This window comes from Electrona antarctica (assembly GCF_951216825.1).
Source record: "Electrona antarctica genome assembly, chromosome: 22".
In the NCBI taxonomy this organism is placed as follows: domain Eukaryota; kingdom Metazoa; phylum Chordata; class Actinopteri; order Myctophiformes; family Myctophidae; genus Electrona; species Electrona antarctica.
Genome location: NC_136805.1, coordinates 28,133,261 through 28,152,609, shown reverse-complemented (window position 1 = coordinate 28,152,609; position 19,349 = coordinate 28,133,261). Strand labels below are relative to the sequence as shown.

Here is a 19,349-nt window from a genome sequence, read left to right as displayed (position 1 = left end):
AAGTTCATGTGTGCACATTGGTATGTGTCTGTGCACGCGTACGTGCACATGTATGCATGTGTTGTGGTCCCACCCATCATCAGACAGCATGCATACAGTACACACATCCCATTCTGAAGAGGCGGCGTTTATAAAGTCACTCTTCTTTGGCACTGTGGTGTCAATCATTCGTCAGTGCTTCTGGCTTAGCTGCTGCTGTCTGTTGCAGGTAAGTATCCCCTTTTCTGATGGGAATGGCATAGCAATAGAGAGGCACATGTAACTATGTAAGAAACTGTTCTACTAAATGTTATTATCATGTAATGAGTGCTGGTATAACTGCCACAACAGAATGCTATGTTATACTTTTTGTTTATTTGCCAGGGACAGTGCACATTAATGAACACTTCACATTGTCGGGTGAAAATATTAGTAGGGCAATAATTTAGAACAAAACAAAAAGTTGAAAGATGGCCTGACAATGCCTGACAATATAGCCTACATGGTCAGGTGCAAATATGTCATGTGTTTAAGGTTACACATAACATGTGTCTCATACTTAATTATAATGAACAACAAACAATGAAGCAACAACTTCTAATACTGTGCAAGAAAATTGCAATCGTTTGAAACTATCATATTGTGCTGCATCATATTGATTGATTGATTGATTGATTGATTGATTGATTGATTGACCGATTAAATAGTTTCTAACATGAATGTTAACAGTACAGGTAGTAGAGTCAAAGGTTATGCTAAAAGGATGATGTGTAGATACACACACACACACACACACACACACACACACACACACACACACACACACACACACACACACACACACACACACACACACACACACATACACACACACACGAACACACAGAGTCATACTAATCCGTCTCTTCGACCTGGCCTCCAGGCTGTGTTTTGGAAATAATTAATGATGTTGTCAGAGACAACTTCAGTGGTCCTGCATGTCCATTCTAAGATGTAGATGTTCTGATAAGACATAGCAAAGAAGACAGAGAGAGGGGGGGGGGGGTGTCCTGTAGTGGCTATTAATTTGCCACTATCGTAACATAGACATAGCATTGATTGGCACAGTGGTTTTCAAAATGTGCGTGTCCAAGGCACACCAAAGGGCAAGGCAAAATCTCAAAGCTGATAACTGTATTCATACAAAATGCACATAAAAGTTGACAAACAACATTACTTAATTATATGTGTATGTATGTATGTATGTATGTATGTATGTATGTATGTATGTATGTATGTATGTATGTATGTATGTATGTATGTATGTATGTATGTATGTATGTTTGAACCAGGCGTGTCATAAATGCCTCTGTATGGGGAATGAGTGCACACAAAATAAGTACTGATATATATAGTAGCCTGGGTTCCAGCCTGATTCGCTGTGTTCTGCAGATCTGAAAATGTCACTTCACAACTCATTTTGACATGACATTTTCAGATCCGCGGAAAGCAGCGAATCAGGCTGGAACCCAGTCTACTGATATAGTAAAATATTGTATAGTTGTATTCTTCACACGTTTTGAGTGGTGCAACCACTCCTATAGACTATGTGTGTCCCTGGGTCCCTGGTTGGCTGGCTGTGTCCGAGCACGAAAGGTCGCTGGCTGGCTTCATGGCTGGCTGTTTCCGAGCACGAAAATAGCGTTTCGTTGGTTTTCACCACCAAGTGTCACTGTGCAGCCTAAGACACGCGCACACGCACACGCACACGCACACGCACACACACACACACACACACACACACACACACACACACACACACTCCTGTGGCACACATTGAAGACAATGTTATACTTGTAATGGTTAGTGATTGTTACATTTGATTGTTAAATCCCAGAAATGACCCATCAAAGTTATTCAAAGCACATTCTGAGATAATAATCAACCTCAGTAGTTCATGGGCATAGAGAAACAAAATAGTATTAATAGATTTTCCAAATTATCTTGCTTAATCTTTTATCAGACAGGAACAATTTGACAGATTTATTGTTGTACATGTTACAAAATATAACTTTTTAACTTGGTCCATTACATGCGGTCCAGCTGCTTGGAACGTTAACACCAACGCCAACCCCAGAGGAGACGATCAGGTAAGTGGCACGCACGCACGCACGCACGCACGCACGCACGCACGCACGCACGCACGCACGCACGCACGCACGCACGCACGCACGCACGCACGCACGCACGCACGCACGCACGCGCGCACGCACGCATGCGTATATATGTATTTTTGTTTCCGTTCCAATTGGTTCCCCCTGGCAGCCCCCACATTGAAAACTTGTACCACGATAGACATTGTTTCAGTCTAGCATTCTCTGTTGTCATCCCCTATAATCTCCTCGATTCTGTCACATACTGTATACGACTAAGCACACATGTATCCACAAACATACAGACATGTGCATGTGCGTTACAAACACAAATACACACATGACACATACACGTACAACATACAGCAGATATATTACATTACATCATTACATACATCTATTTTTGAAATGCCCGCCTCTCTGCACACAAACACGTACAAACTCATGTACGCACAATCCAGGCACGCTACATCTATTGACAGTCCAAACATGGCATGTTGAGAGCCATCATTCATCTCCATATCGGAAACGAGCAGCAGAGCGCGGCACAGAGCCAGTCAGGCGTCCGTCAGAGACAGACACTGTGTTTACCTTGTAGATACCGTGTCTGTCACCTCTCCATGCCACATTGAATGAGACGATGAAGCTAGGTGAAAGGACAACGGCGCGAAGGGATACGACATGTTATTTCATTATGCACGCAAAATGTCCCCAAAGGCCAGGTTGTGGTAGTCCGAAGCACTGCTTTTTCCCCACTTTTTATTATAATATCTTTTGTACCCTGACCTGACCAGTCAACATCTCTTTTGGGTGACAACTCACTGGGGGCATGATGATGCGACACCATCGTTATAGAGACACCTGCCCCGGCTGTTCCGTTGAGTATAGAACGCGTTGTGTTCTGCTTTGTCCTCAGGCTTACGTGGAGCTGAACGAGCTGATGAAGGACCAGAACGAGCAGGGCTACTGGCAGGAGACGGGCCGATGGGTGGGCTACGAGGAGAACTACGACCCCCAGGACGGGTCCTGGGGACCGTCACACATCTCCTACCTTACGTTCAAGAGCCTCATCCACCTCAGACGCACCATGACCACAGGTTAGCACAGTGATTCTCAACCTCAAGTACGCCCAGTTTGATATGCATTAGCCTACGGACCCCCATTTGATGCACATTCTGTTCATATAATTGGTCCTCAGTAAATGCTCATTATTGTATAAAATGGCACCATTCGTTTCTACTTGCTCTGTGTCTCAGAGGAGGGCTCTGCACAGTTCAGAAGCCTGCCTACAAGTGACATCATTGGTAGGCAGATTTGGTCATTTCAAATAGGATTTGAGATTTATGTATGAAGCAAGAACACTGGCTTGATGGCTTCTATTTCAGCTAACTTTCCAGGAAGAGAAAAGCTATATTTGATTGGTCCATAGCTGTCCATAGCCCACCAATGAGACACAGAGTGAGTAGACAGAACTTGTGCCATCTTATGATCATTAGTGAGGACGAACTATATGAAGATAAGATTGAAGAGTAAAGTGCTCCTTTAAGGGCTTCATAATACTTCATTTTGCACAGTGTCATACGCTGAACATAGCATATCTACAAACTGTCATTATTCGGCATGCAAATTTAAGAATAAATCAAACTTTGCTGTTCCTATCTGACCTTTGGCCCTTTTTCTTCATTGGGTTTGTGGCCATACACATGTCCAGGTGTAGTGTTGTTTGACTGCGAGCAGAAGAGCCTGGCCAACATCGCGGAGAAGATGGTGGACGAGTTGGTCAACAAGAAGGAGATAAGACCGACAGACCGGGAGGGCGTGCTAAGATCATTACTTCAGAACCGCAGGTATGATCTCCCACCAGTGACCCAAATTTTCCCTGTCATTCACATTTTAGGCATTTAGATGATACATACAGTAATCAGTAATAAATCTGTTCAGTGTTCACTTAAATAGTAGGTTTTTGTACTGAGTTGGAAATATGTAAATGCCAAATGAGTGTTGACTGTCGCACAACGTGTCTCTCGAATGATACTGTAAACAAGGAAGTAGATGTAGTCTTCAGTACAGCTTTACTGTACATGACACTGTCAGCAGAGGTCTTCAGTTCCGTGACACATGTGTTGATGTGATTTGAAATCACTTTTGTTGTGCGACACATGGGTTGACACTTGTTGCTGAAAGCCTAACAAACACAACCCTAGCGTACCTATTCTGGGCATCATGTCATAATAGGTGAACATTCGCCAGAAGTTGTAGATCCACAGGTTCACAGCGCATCGTGTTGCAATGCATTGTGAGCTTGTAGATACAGTAGTGCTAGTCTCAGCAAAGAAAATGGTGTAGAGGGAAAACAAGACGGGACCAAGTACAGAGCCCCAGTCAACAAATTAGGGTTTAAGTGTTTTAGCAGTTCTCCCCACCCCTTTATATCACGCTAATCAATATTGTAATTAACTCTCTCTCCCTCCAGCCAGTCAAGTGATCCAGAGAGCCAAGCCCTGACCAATGGCACGGAGATGCAGAAGTTTTCCGTCAAAGAGAGGGTGTGTATTTTGGTTCCCACTGATGTTATCAACCACTTTCACGATAGTGTAATTGATGGAGTTGACATCAGCCTATCATTTGGGTACTAGTTGAGAGAATTGTAGGATTGAAAATGTTCCCTTAAGATTTAAACAAGCAAGTATTCAACTTGTGTTCTCTTGTATTCAAATGGACATTAGATATAGATGCATATAGTATAGTAAGTATACATAATAATTCATTTATAAATGTATTAATAAATGCTAATTCATGGGATACAGTGGATCTTATTCATTTCCAAAGTGCACTGCTGAAAGTTTGGAAACATTATATTTGTCATTCATGGCAACCATAATGTTCAAGTAAGTATTTCATTAGTTAACACAGTTTAAAATATGAAAATGTATGTTTTGTCTTGAAATACTGATTATGGTATACTGTCTGTTTTTACTAAATATACTGCTAAATAAACTACTGTGTGATGATACTGATACATACTGTATATCTGTTTTCCTTTAGAGGGATGAATCTGACAGTGTAGAAGCTTCTATGGTTCTAGTAGGTGAGTGGTTGTTTAGAGCTATATTTCTGCTGTGTTTGTGTGTGTGTGTGTGTGTGTGTGTGTGTGTGTGTGTGTGTGTGTGTGTGTGTGTGTGTGTGTGTGTGTGTGTGTGTGTGTGTGTGTGTGTGTGTGTGTGTGTGTGTGTGTGTGTGTGTGTGTGTGTGTGTGTGTGTGTGTCCGTGTGTGTGTTTGTATTTATGCACATGTGCCTGGGTGTCTATGTATGAAATGCATGTTTCTCTGTAATAGGTTCTCTGGACTTCCTGGAGAAACCTACAGTTGCGTTTGTGCGTCTGAAGGAGGCCACGGTACTGGACTCTGCCCTAGAGGCCCCTGTACCTGTTCGCTTTGTCTTTATGCTGGTGGGCCCTGGGAAGACTGACATGGACTATCATGAGACCGGACGCGCCATGGCAGCTCTCATGGCTGATAAAGTGAGTCTGGAACTGGAACATATACTTACACTTAGCACTTATTGCGATCAAAGGTCGCAGATAACTATGAAACCTTGTGTTTTTGTCACGTCACTCACAACAATTCCCGTCACTCTGTCATGTCATCTAACTCAAATCCCCGTCACTCACCCCAGGCAAGCCCCCAGGTCATCGTGACATCAGCCCCGTAGTCACCCCAGGCCAGAGCCATAGAGTAAGAAAGAGTTACGCAAACTCTGTTCACTTCATGGGGCCAGTCCAATGGCGGCTCTTCTTCTATTGAGCTTGGGGATAACCGGAAGTTTACGGAATGCATTGGAGTCTATGGGCTCGCGCGAGTACATGAACCACGTGACCGGGCTGTTTTCTGCCCCCTCAATATCGCAACTCTTCTATTAGATGACATCTAAGTCATCTAGGTGATGATCCAGTCTTCTCCATGTATGGTTATCCAGGGTTACATGAGGTCAGTGTAGTGATCTTCATATATGGAGATGGCCATATATGGAGGCTTGATGTTGCGAGTCGTGACCATATATGGAGACATGATATCACGAGGCGTGACCATATATGGAGGCGTGGGTGACTAACTAACGAACGGACGGACGGACGGACGGACGGACGGACGGACGGACGGGAGATGCAATTGTGACCATAGGTCGCATAGTAAATGCGACCTTACGATCACAATTATACACCACTTATACTTCAGAGTCCACCAGTGCTCTATTCTAGATAACCTCCTTTACCCCCTCTACATGGTTCCGTGTGGGAAAGTATGGAATTTGATTTCAGTCATTTCCACATCTGGATAAATAGAGGGCATGGAATAATATTTATGTTTCCAGACTATTTGACCCTATTCTGTTTTTAGTGTTTGGAGCAGGCAGCCAGACAGCCAAAAATGTGAACTTCTGTAATACTACAGTCAAAACAAAACGTGGATAAGCGTTCCGTTCCATTCACTCCATTTCTGTATTAGCTACAACCTACAACTCTGAGGTCTTTTAAATCACAGCTAAAAATCTTTCTGCTCTCTGCTGGCTTTAACCGAGATTTCTTTGATTCTGCTTCTGCACTGTACTTTTATTTTGCCGTTTTATTTTCACTTCTTTGCATTTATTGTATTCATAATGTTCTTTTATATTCTGTTTTTGCGTCTTAAATGTGTTCTAACTTTTCTTTCTTCATTTTTGTTGAATTCAAATGTCATTTTACAATGTCTCGACTGAATTATTTCTTTCACCCCGCTTTCTCTATGCCAGGTGTTCAACCAGACGGCGTTCCAGGCACAGCAGGCCCGCGAGCTGACGGATGCTGTGGCCGACTTCATGGACTGCAGCATAGTGATACCGCCCACTGAGATCCAGAGCGAGGCCATGCTCACCTCCATCATCGGCTTCCAGAAGAAGCTCCTGCAGGACCGTCTGCGGCCCTCCGACCCCAAGCTGCGTCTGGATGTCAAGCCTCGAGCGTGTGAGTGGACGCATGCACATGTGATTGGAAAACATACTTGCACGGGATTGGTGTTACTAGATTTACCGTTTGAAATGTACAGTATACAGTTTAGGGGCGGCAGTGGCTCAGGCCACTTGGGAGTCAGGTTCGATTCACAGTTCAACCTGTGTTAGTGTTGAAGTGTCCTTGAGCAAGCTACTGAACCCCTAACTGCTCCCGATGAGCAGGTTGGTGCCTTACATGGTTTCCTCATCATCATCATGATCATCATCATCATTTATTTAACCGAGTCACAACCATGTTCACATGGTATAGAGCACAGACTCCGTCACCAGTGTGTAAATGGGTTAATTTCATGCACATTGTAAAGCACTTTGGATTATACAAATTCACCATTTACCATTTATTTAACATGAGTCCTACAGTAACATCCCTATTTTGGGGCAAAGACCGGCAAACATTAGGTGAAAATAGTCAATCCACAAAGCATCATAAGGTGACGTGTTGTGAGCTCATATCCTGGGCAGAGATAACAGCGCCAAGGTATCTGGTTTAAAGGGGGGGGGGGGGGGGTCTGCAGTACAGACCCCTGCAGGGTACTTGGGGCAAGATGGTACAGGGGAATGAAAGCAATCTTTTCAAACATGGTTGGTCCGACAAGTCAGGGAGGAGCAGGACCTCTTCAGTTCCATCCCAGTGATACCAGGCAAGGTCAGAAAAGGTGTCCGGGAGAAACTGATGGATGAAAGTGTCAAATGCTGCAGACAGGTCAAGAATGATGAGGACTGAGCAGTGGGAGGCAGCCTGCATGGGCAGGTTGGAGTGCCTCTGTGACTGCAAGAAGTGCTGTTTCAGATTGGTCCTACACATTTGCCACCTGCAAAACGCTGCACCTATTGACAGCGAAATACTACCTAGTGCTAGGGCATTCACTTCTAGTCATTTTTACTAGTTGACTAGTTGCCTAGTTTACTAGTCGACTAGTTGTTTAACTACCTATTATGTAAAGAATAAAATAAATTAAAAAAATAAACTTTTTTTTTTTTTTTTATAAATATTTGTACATTGAAAAACTGTGTACATGGTGACTATAACTATAATCTACCTGATCGTGAGGCCTACAAAATCGGGGAAAAACCCCCAAAAAAAACAACTTTTTTGTTTAGTTTTTTCTTATCAACTAGTCAACTAGTACCAACAAGGTCGACTAGTGGATTTACTAGTCGACTAGTAAACTAGTCGACTAGTTGCTTAATGCCCTACCTAGTGCTAAGAACACATAGTCTATGCTGTTTATAGACAATAGCACAACACAATATCAACAAACAATAAAAAAGAAAATGTGTTTTGTCCACAGCCTCTAAAGCGTCTGGGCCTCCGCCTGAGGACCCCCTGGCCCGTACTGGCCGGCCATTTGGCGGGATGATAAAAGATGTGAAGAGACGCTACCAACACTATAAGACTGACATCACAGACGCTCTCAATGGCCAAGTCCTTGCTGCCGTCATCTTTATCTACTTTGCTGCCCTGTCTCCTGCCGTCACCTTTGGAGGACTGCTGGGTGTGTATGTGTGTGTGTTTGTCTGTGTGCATGTGCATGCGTGCGTGTGTGTGCGAGGCGGTGTTGGGTGAAATCAGCCCTCATCGGGGCAGACCGTTGGTTTTATTGATATATTAGCCATTACTTGACTTTTGATGACATTGGTATCGGCAATTATGCATCCGATGTGTCTCGAGGGAGACACCACTTTGAACCTGGCATCCCTGTTTTGGGCATGCCATCATTAGATAAGTAAACATAATAGGAGATCTACACGCATTTGAACATTTTTCTTAAATAGGGTTTTAAATGGTCTGTGGTGTATTAGTCTAAACCAGTGGTTCCCAAACTTTTTAGCTCGAAAATATATTTAAAAAAATATTTTTTGACTATTTAAAATAAATGTTAAAACAAACAAACCCAAACAAATTCCATAAATATATTTTTTTAAAGTGACGTGTTGTGAGCTTGTAGATCGTCTATTTCCACTAGTTTGGGTCCCGGGCAAACCTCTAGTCTCTCTCTTGGGTCTCGACCTGAAAAGTTTGGGAACATCTGGTCTAAAGTCTAAACAATCACGTGCTGTACGTGGTGTGTGTTCTTCCAGCTGATAAGGTGGACAGCATGATGGGGGTGTCCGAACTCCTCGTCTCCACGTCTATCCAGGGGATCATCTTCTGCATCCTGGCTGCTCAGCCTGTGCTGGTCATCGGCTTCTCAGGACCTCTGCTAGTGTTTGAGGAAGCCTTCTATGCCGTGAGTTATGCCAGTCATGTCTAAGAAGGTTACATCAAGACTTAAGGTTCATACATAGTCTGGATTTTCGGTGGTTAGGTGACCACCGAACTACAACATGACGTCACGAGCCGCGGTGAAGAGCAAACCACCGCCACCGCTCCAGCCCTTCTCTCTGTTTTTACTCACCACCGCTCAACGTTATTTCAGCTCCGGTGGTCAGCTCACCACCGGAGCGGTGGTCACCTCACCACCGAAAATCCAGACTATGAATAGGCCTTTATTCATACTCCGGTTTTAGGTGATAAGGTGACCACCGAAATGGTGGTTAGTAAAACAAGAGATATGTTTGGGTGAGCGGTGAGTCGTTTCCCCCGCTGCGTGACGTCATGTTGTACTTTTCGGTGGTCACCTTATCACCTAAAACTGGAGTATGAATAAGCCCTAAATGTATCACTAATTACCGTACATGCAATTGTAATCAGTAGCCTAAAGCAATACGTAATCTGATGATTTGACATGTGTTGGATTACTCCAAAATGAATAGAATATACTAATGAATTGCATTTTTATAGCGCTTTTCCAAGTGCTCAAAGCACTTTACAATGGTTCATTCATTCATACATTGAATATTAGATTACTATTAGATTAAGTAACTCATAGGCTACTTAAAAAGTAAGCAGATTACATTACTTGCTTAGATTACATACCGGTATTACTGTTACACTCAGATAATTGGTCATGATCATCTGTAAATTACTACATTGAATGCAATCTACCCAAGTGCCAAACATACTATAAATATGCTAGATTAACTTTAAAGATGATTACAACAAAATATTGTTCCATCTATTCATGTCTTTAATACACAAGTTACACTCACGATCCACCTTGGCATCCCCATTCAGTTCTGCAAGTCCCAGGAGATTGAGTACATTGTGGGCAGAGTGTGGGTTGGCGTGTGGCTGGTAATCATCGTGGTGCTCGTCGTGGCGTTTGAGGGCAGCTTCCTGGTGCGATTCATCTCCCGCTTCACCCAGGAGATCTTTTCCATCCTCATTTCACTCATCTTCATCTATGAAACCTTCGCCAAGCTGGGCAAGGTAAACCACGTCCATCCTATTCTCACTTCGTCACTGTCGGGCAAGTCTCTCAAGACAGACTGTTGACTCACGCCATTAAGGAAAAGAGGGTGCTGTTTTACCTTTGTTTTGCAGATGGGTTCCCAGATTGCTGTCGGGTAGAAACCTTGCACGTCCAAAAACGTTATTTTTCAGGGAATGGAAAAAGGGTGTTCAAATGGATCCAATGTATTTAGCCACACTTTTTTTTCTTCTTTTTTTATTATTATTATTATTTTTATTATGTATAACACCCAGTCAGGCAGTCACCCACAGACAGATTTAACCAAAAGGCAAAAATGTTCAGGCAAATGTTCTTCTCAGGCAAAAGACTTTTCCAACTATAGCAGATCTACAAGCTCACAACGTGCCACATTGCAAAATCTTGTGAGCTTGTAGATCAGTTATTTTCACTACTGTTGATGCCACTGTCATTCGTCTAAGTATAAAAGAAGCATTAAATATGGACATACAAGGTTTCTGCCCGACAGCGATTATGCTTTCCCATTATATTTCCTACTATTTCGAAAAATTAACAATATATTTTAGATTGGTTTTGGCCTCAGAACATATGTCTTTCCACATTGTTTTTTACCATTGCATATGTTTTGACTTGTTTTCTGAACATTCTTCATGGCAACGTCCATGAAGAATGCAAATCCAAAATCAATGTCCAAAATCACACCCGTGTGAACTGAACGGCGCTAATATATTAAAGTCTAACTCATATTGCTATTATTAGGTGATGTAATGGTGATGCAAAACAAACATTAAATTCTCTTTATTGTTAATGGCATTTAATGTTTGTGTTAGGGACAAGATTACGTAAAGTTTCCCTTCATTGTCAATGGCGTTTTTAAAACAAACATTGAACTAAAGACAAACATTAAGGAGAGGCTAGCGTCCCTCAAAAAATAAAAATAAAAAAGTGATCCAGTGATGCCTGAATTGTTCCTTTGAATTGATTCTCTTTAATCTCTTAATTAAACCCTTACTTATTTAGCTAACCGGGATACCCCAGGGGTCTCTACTTGGTGCCTTTTTCCCCTCTACTAAATCTCTTCATGTGGTGAGAAATGTTGATTTATTGACCCTATACTGTCTGCACCTCTCCAGATCTTCAGAGCTCACCCACTGCAGTTGAATTATGAAGACCTGAATGCAACAGACTCAGAGCCCTGGCAGCCAATTCTGGTCAAGGAGTACGTTTATGACAATGCTACGGGCAACACCACTTTGAAAATCAACAACATAAACGGGGTGTTTCCCAACACAGCCCTACTCTCCATGTGCCTTATGTTGGGCTGTTTCTTTATTGCATACTTCTTGCGGCAGTTCAAGAATGGGACATTTCTGCCTGGAAAGGTGAGGGATTGTTTTTTATTACATTTTTAAGACTTAATATTATTTCTATTTGTATGCTTTTAGATAACCTTTAGGTATTTAAATACTTTACTGTATGTAAAGCACCTTGAATTGCCTTCATGTATGAAATGTCTGATACAAATAAACCTGCCTTATCTTGCTTAAAATGAGTGTTTCGGACCTGTTCTTCCAGGTCAGGCGTATGATGGGTGATTTTGGTGTACCCATTGCCATTTTCCTCATGTGTGTTGTGGACCTCCAATTTGGTGATACTTATACTCAGGTTGGTCCATGAATGATTGTCTTTAATTATTGTCTAGCTGGACAGCTACTGTATGTTGAAACAGTTGAATGTATTATTGATAATTAGTGATTTAAGTTTTGAACTTTACACGCAATCTGTAAAGACCACATTTTGCAACTGGTGTCCTTTATTCTCACCAGAAACTCGTGGTCCCTAAAGGTCTGACGGTGTCCAACCCAGAAAAACGAGGATGGCTCATCAATCCCTTTGGAGAGCACAAGTCCTTCCCAGTGTGGTTGATGTTTGCATGCTGCGTCCCTTCTGTGCTCGTCTTCATCCTGATCTTTCTCGAATCTCAGATCACTACGTGAGTGAATGTTTTCTCTCTTCAGCCCAGTGCAACTGCTATGCACAGTTTTGCACACGCACAGCACGCACTGTGCGTATAGGGCACCACTGCCGAGGGGGCATCAAAATTATAATTCATTATAATTATAAAATTCCCCATATAATTCACTGGATATAACTGTTTACTATTTAAACGTTTCTCTCTAAGTCGTCCTTTAAACCCTATATTTCAATTCTATATAGTTCATTGACTGGGGGTCTACACCAAATATCCTCACTGAAAATGGCAGATCTACAAGCTGACGTTGCTTGTAGATCGGCTATTTTCGCCAAATGTTCACCTAGTGTATTATGACATGCCCAGAATAGGGACGCTACTGCTAGGGTTCATGATGAATGTATATGATTATGTGATCAATACCATACCTAACCTACATCCCTCTGTATTCACACATTGTTTTGCCAGTCTGATTGTGAGTAAACCTGAGAGGAAGATGGTCAAAGGCTCTGGGTTTCACTTCGACCTTCTCCTGCTGGTTGGCATGGGAGGGATCGGTGCCATCTTTGGTGTGCCGTGGCTGAGCGCTGCCACCGTGCGCTCCGTCACCCACGCCAACGCCCTTACCGTCATGAGTAAAGGGGCAAAGCCTGTGATTGAGAAGGTGAACGAACAAAGGATCAGTGGGATTTTGGTGGCTCTGCTCGTCGGTAGGTGCAATGTGCAAAGAAATGTCTGAATGCTTCTCTTCTGATATTTAGAATTCTAAAGACTTTTTTACACCTCCTCCATCATTTAGTACTAATGGCAAAAGTCCTTGTAGCATGCAGTCACTGCATCTAAATTATCGATCCTCCATTCCTATCCAGGTCTATCTATTCTGATGGAGCCGATCTTGAAGATGATTCCCATGGCAGCATTGTTTGGCATTTTCCTCTACATGGGTATTACTTCACTTAATGGCATCCAGTTGTGGGACCGCATGCGTCTCCTCCTCATACCTAAGAAGTACCACCCTGATGAACCCTATGCCACCCGGGTACGAGTCCAACTGATCACACATTGATTCAATGATGACTTGAAAATGACATAACCCCTGCTAGGTTTAGTGGTTTGCAAGCGCACGTTATGTTGTTACTCTCATGTTACATTGACAAGGACCAATGCATGTTTATTTGTACACATTACATACACAAAAGCAATTCAAAATGCTTTGCAAAAGGGATGAAATAGCATTAAGGGCATAATATGGCATTTGAAAACGAATAGCAAAAAGGTTAAAGTGCATTTATGGTTTGTACTTGTTCTCCAAAAATCTAGTATCAAAGGGGTTAAGTCTGTCTGTGGGTTTTATAAATACTTAACCAAGGAAAAATATTAACAAGAACTAAATATCTATATTGGTTCCATTATCACTGGTTCTTTTTTCCATGTCCTGTAACGGTTTTGGTCATACAAGGTTTCTGCCTAATAGAAATGTGTGGTCAACATGATGTGTCTAGTCAAGGTTCAAGGTTGTACTTTTATTGTTTCATCATGTGTACAGTACAGGTACAACTTATTTTAGTTTGGCTTCCTTACAGATAATGCAGCAGCATTCAAAAACAACAAAACCACAGCAAACGAGAATAAAGAATGCAAGAAAGAGCAATCAAAGTGTAAAAATAATAGTAACATATGTACATGTGCATGTTTTCCCTTTTGACTAATATATAATGTTTTGATGATGCTTGTTGCAAACAGGTCAACACGGGCAGAATGCACATTTTCACAGCCATCCAAATAGTGTGCCTTGCAGTACTGTGGATCGTTAAGTCAAGTCCGGCCTCCCTCGCTTTACCCTTCATCCTAATCCTCACCATCCCTCTACGTATGTTTATGACGGGACGCTTCTTCACAGAACTGGAGATGAAATGTGTAAGTGGTCATTTCCATTCATTGTAATACCACTTAAACCCTCTGTAGGCTACTTAGTAAAGCGGACCTGAGTTGGCTCTGTCTGTTCTTGTATTTACCTTTATATGAATAATCCTCATTCCTCTTTGATATTTGTGTATTTTAGTTGGACGCCGATGATGCTAAGGTGACATTTGAGGAAGAACCAGGACAGGACGTATACTACGAATCTCAAATGCCATTGTAGATGTCATGACATTTACCCACTATGCCTTAACTAAACAGTAAAAAGCAGCTCTTTTTCTTTTTTTTATTGACACAACAAAAAGTGTTTATCGTTTGATCTGCACATGAGCAGTATACAGTAAAGAAATATTTTGTTCGGTTTTTATAATGTAAAACCCAAATAGATTTCATGTTTTATCTGTCACTTGTTAGTCAAATAGATGTTATTATTGAACAATACATTTTTAATTTTTAATTTATTTGCTGTACATATTTGCCTTTAGTCAAGTATTCCAAAATGTATATTTTTGTCTGACAAGCCATCGTTATAGATTTCTGTGCATGTGATCATTCATTCGATTTTTAATATTAGTATATTATTGGTATTTTGTTTCTGATACACTGGTATGGAAATATTATAAACATTATAACATACTTTTTTTCCCACTAAAGGTCCAGTGTTGTTAGCCTTCTAACAAATTATATCACTGACGTCATAGTGGGGGAACAGAAGTATCAGTATCCTATTGTATCCAATTGCATTATTTAAAATAATTTGTACAAAGAAATCGTAAGTAATTTTACAACACATTTGTGCCTTCCTAATAGGGTGAAATCACTCTGTGCTAATTGTGCCATGTTGACCGGGGTCCCCCAAGGTTCTATCCTTGGCCCCCTCGTTTTTTCCTCTCTACACCAAATATTTTTTGTTGAAAATAGTCGATCTTGTAGATTGGCTGTTTTACTGAATGTTTGATTTATGAACACTGGGACGCTAGGGTTCATGTGATTAAAAAGAAGCTTAAGAGTGTGATTGTGAATTTTATATTGTCTTTAATGCTGTTAATCTCTCATTAAATATGAATAAAATGTCCACTTAAAATGTCCACAAACACATGCATCACACATGAAAAAACAAGAATGTTAAAACACTTTGCATTGACAACATTTTTAAAACAAGAATATTTAATTGACGGTAGGTACATGGTATGGTAAGTGGGTAGGTGGGAGATTGGATTTAGTGTCATGATACAAGGGAGACATTTAACAAAACATTAAACAAATACACACAGTATAATACTGCGGCAGAGAGAGTCAGAGTTCGTGTCGAAGTGTCCTTGAGCAAGATACTGAACACCTAATTGCTCCCGATGTCCTGGTTGGTGCCTTGCATGGTTTCCTCCATCATCGGTGTATGAACGTGTTTGTGAATGAGTGAATGTAATGCACAATCTATGTAAATTGCTTTGGATAAATGCATCATTTACCATTTACACAAAACAACATACTGTACAGACCCGCTTGATTAGAAGTTAAAGTGCATAATAAAACTGCTGGTGGTCTATTTCAGACTATAGTGCTATTTGTAGAGCAATGTCTCTTGGCACAATCGTAGTTCCTGAACCAGTTCTTTTTAACCGATGGGACACAGACAGAACCTCTTCCCAGAACAGAGTAAAGTGTGTGCTGTGAGGGTGTGGTCTATAATGCCTTCTTCGCTGTTCTTATTAAACCACTTTACCCCGGCATCCCTATTGTAGACAAAACAAGTTAAAACATTTTCAATAAATAAAAGACTAACAAAACATGTTGACGATGGCATTGTGTGTACTTAAAATTAAAACATGAACATTTAAAAAAAAAAAGGAAATTTCCTTTTTTTTTCTTTTTCCTTTTTTTGTGTATAGTTGCAATAGAAGGGTAATAGGCCTATGTAGTTTGTGCAGAGTTGGGTACTAACAGACTTTAGTCTACTCAGTTACATTTACTTAAGTAACTCTTAATACCTTGTACTTGTAAGAGTAGTTTTAATACAACATACACACTTTTACTCAAGTATATATTAAAAAGAATCACACCCGTATGAAGTGAGGGGAGGAAGTGAGAGTCACAATTCTACATAAAAGCGGAATGGCTCTAATGTGGATTTCGGACTTGCGTTATCGAGATCATCAGTGCAATATCAGCACTCTGGATAGACGGATGCTAGACTTTAGTTTATAGTCTGTGATGATGTATCTTAATCCCTGTCACATGTGAGGTGTCACAATTCACTTTGTTGAACTGAGTTTCCATTACTCTGTCCTTGCTGCTGGCATAATGTCGATCGTTTTGCTCGTTATTCCCTTACTCCAGACACAGTACTGCATTATAAGCAGCAGTGCACGCTTTCAGAGCAACCTGGATGGATCTGTCGACTGTCGAAGACAGGGTCTTATACAGCATGGCTCCGATGTGGACCTCGAAAAAAATAAAAAAACACTTGAGTGAAGTGAGGGGCACCCACTGTTTTTATATCGGCCACATGAGATGTTACGTCGTCATTTAGTGACCTAAACAAACAGTATAAGGTCCATAGACTTGGCTGACAAACGATTTACCGGTATGTCGTAAGTGCTCAACAAACGTCAGTGCTCAACATCCCATAGAATTGTCTGCCATATGACGTAATCTTCAAAAGTAATTCATTGGAGGGGTTAGCACCCCTGTGTGTGGATGTACGACTTCCTTGGCTTACTGGCAGCATGCACGATTAGCCACGGACAAAGAAACTGGACAGGTTCACTTCACGCAACTCAGTGGAGCATACTGTATGCCAGGCAAGGAGTCCTGTCCATGACCTCTGCCACCCGTGTTGTATCTATGATGTAATGGCCGCATATTTGGGGCTGCAATGTATGTGGGGAAAAAAATACTTTTTGGCGATGATCAGTCCAGTGCTTTGTGAGATTATCCTCAGACAAACGTGAGAAAGTAATCCCCCCTATATATATAATATATAGAAATTATGAACTTCAATGCAGAGGGGGCACATACTTCCAGAAGCATGTGTCCGTTTTATAGCCGAGACCCTTAATTTCCACCTGACACATTCAAATGGATCAGTGGGTTTCCATACAAAAACTAGGGCAGGTAGTTATAAGAGAAAATAGTACAGGGTATAACAGCAAATGGTAGTCTCTGATCTCCCCGCTGTCAATGCTTCCACATCTCGATCACCAGCTGGAAATACAGCCACAATTCTCCCCAGTAGGCCTATAACCAACCTGCAGGCAGTCTCAGACAGAACACGTTAAAGTGTCACATAGGAATCAACATCAATTTCACTTGCCTGGCACAAGCAGACAATAAAAGTTAATTTGGGCTGTCCTGCATCCAACTCGACCAAGAACAAAGAGAGAGACGCACATGAAACACAGAATCAGAAACGGGGCTGTAAAAGGGGATCATCACCCGGGGGGTACCAGCCTATTTGTATCCTGCAGTGGTGGCAATAGCTCGGCACCACTGGCCAATTAACTAGGCTCACTTGACACATATACAATCAAGGGTTATCTTTAAGAGACTGCCTTTTCCTTTTCATCTTTCCTCTTTTTGGGGGGATTAGGGGATATGGATATCTTTGGGGTTTTTCAAAGTAAGGATTCCAGGCAGCTTTTTCATGGTGTTGCCTCCACACCACCAGCCACGACAGTTCAGTAGTGGGATGGGATGCAAGTCCACGCTGACGTTAGTGTAGAGCTTACTGTAGGAGACGTTGGCGGGACGGCTGTAGTGAAGGTTGTTGAGGCCTTCCACATACTGCCTCTCTTTGGAATATCTCAACAGCTGCCATCGCCCTAGGAACTGCTTCTCTCCTACATGGTGGTGTGGAATTGACGTGTACCTCCCTATCTCCGCCTCCGGCCGTGTGAACCCCAGTCCAGCATAAATCAACCTGTTCATTAAGTCGTCGTCCTCTCCTCCCCACCCCCAGTATGCATTGGGAAAACCGTTGATTTCACGGTACTGCTCCGTGGTGAGTCCAGTCACACCGCCAAAGAACTTGTCGTAGGGTAGCTTGTACTTGTATTTGTCGAGTGCGTGAACAAAGTGGCGTGGCATCTGGCCGCAGCCGTAGTAGTTGCGGTCGTTTTCGGGGAGGTGGTCCACATCGTGGAAGATCACGCAGTCCCAATTCAGGTCTTTCATGGCTTCCTGGAAGCCAACGTTAAAGAGCATGCCCCTGTTGAAGGGTTGGCTACCTGTCTGCTCAATGACATAGTAGGCAAACTGCAGCCGCTGTCTCTGCAACATGGGGGTGAGATGGTCCAACAGGATGGGCAACTGTTCTTGACGTTTTCTGAATGGGATTAGGATGGCCACTTTCCAGCGTGGCTTGCAGTCCTGTGGTTTCCAGTGTCCCCCCAACTGGATATCTAAATGCTTAGCCACTACGGCCTCCATAGAGATTTCTGACATGTTTACTTCCATGGGACCCTTCATAGAAAGTAATCGCTCTGGACAGGGGAGGTTCTCGCCCTGGGTGAAGTTAACGGGTAGATATGTCCCTGGGTCTGGATAGTCTGTGGAGATGCTGACATCTGGGTCGCCCAACATGCTGGTGACATAGGCCTTTCCCACATAAAAGTATTCATTAACCTTTCCAGGAGCCGCGTAAACAAAGTATATACACGTAGTGGATAGGAAGAAGAACAGGATCACGGCCAGAAATGAGCGGATGGACACTTTTAGCAGGGTCCTACATAGGTTCACCATTGTCTCAGTCAAAACTCCCCTCTCGGCAATGGAAATCGCTTTTAAAAAACACGGCCCTTGAATTGACGACACCAACAAGTCAATCCAGTCCAAACTGTGTCTGCGTGTACTCGGACTCAGTATACCTTTGACAGCGGAATTGAATTGCTGGAGAACAGCTTGGGTCTTGCCTCCTTCACTTGTTCACTTGTTCAAGTGTGTACTTACTCAGTACACACTCTTATAAACATTGTTCTGTTTTGGTATT

The 19,349-nt window shown here is 42.2% G+C and overlaps 2 protein-coding genes across 2 annotated transcripts; one reads left to right on the top strand and one right to left on the bottom strand.

The window, feature by feature from the left end:
• Positions 1-158: 158 nt before the first annotated feature.
• slc4a1b (solute carrier family 4 member 1b (Diego blood group)) lies at positions 159-14,753 on the top strand. The gene is made up of 18 exons (XM_079492485.1): positions 159-208; positions 2,062-2,108; positions 3,028-3,208; positions 3,823-3,958; positions 4,585-4,657; positions 5,157-5,199; positions 5,449-5,633; positions 6,899-7,109; positions 8,449-8,652; positions 9,239-9,387; positions 10,275-10,469; positions 11,604-11,852; positions 12,046-12,135; positions 12,297-12,463; positions 12,911-13,152; positions 13,312-13,481; positions 14,186-14,359; positions 14,505-14,753. The coding sequence occupies exons 3-18, from the start codon at positions 3,052-3,054 to the stop codon at positions 14,583-14,585; spliced, it is 2,526 nt and encodes an 841-aa protein (XP_079348611.1). The 5' UTR covers positions 159-208; positions 2,062-2,108; positions 3,028-3,051; the 3' UTR covers positions 14,586-14,753.
• A 3,194-nt stretch (positions 14,754-17,947) lies between these two features.
• Positions 17,948-19,102, bottom strand: LOC306915068 (beta-1,4-galactosyltransferase 6-like; the record flags this gene model as incomplete). The annotated part of the gene is made up of 1 exon (XM_079492314.1): positions 17,948-19,102. One exon carries the CDS (start codon positions 19,100-19,102, stop codon positions 17,948-17,950), a length of 1,155 nt encoding a protein of 384 aa, XP_079348440.1.
• Positions 19,103-19,349: the final 247 nt, after the last annotated feature.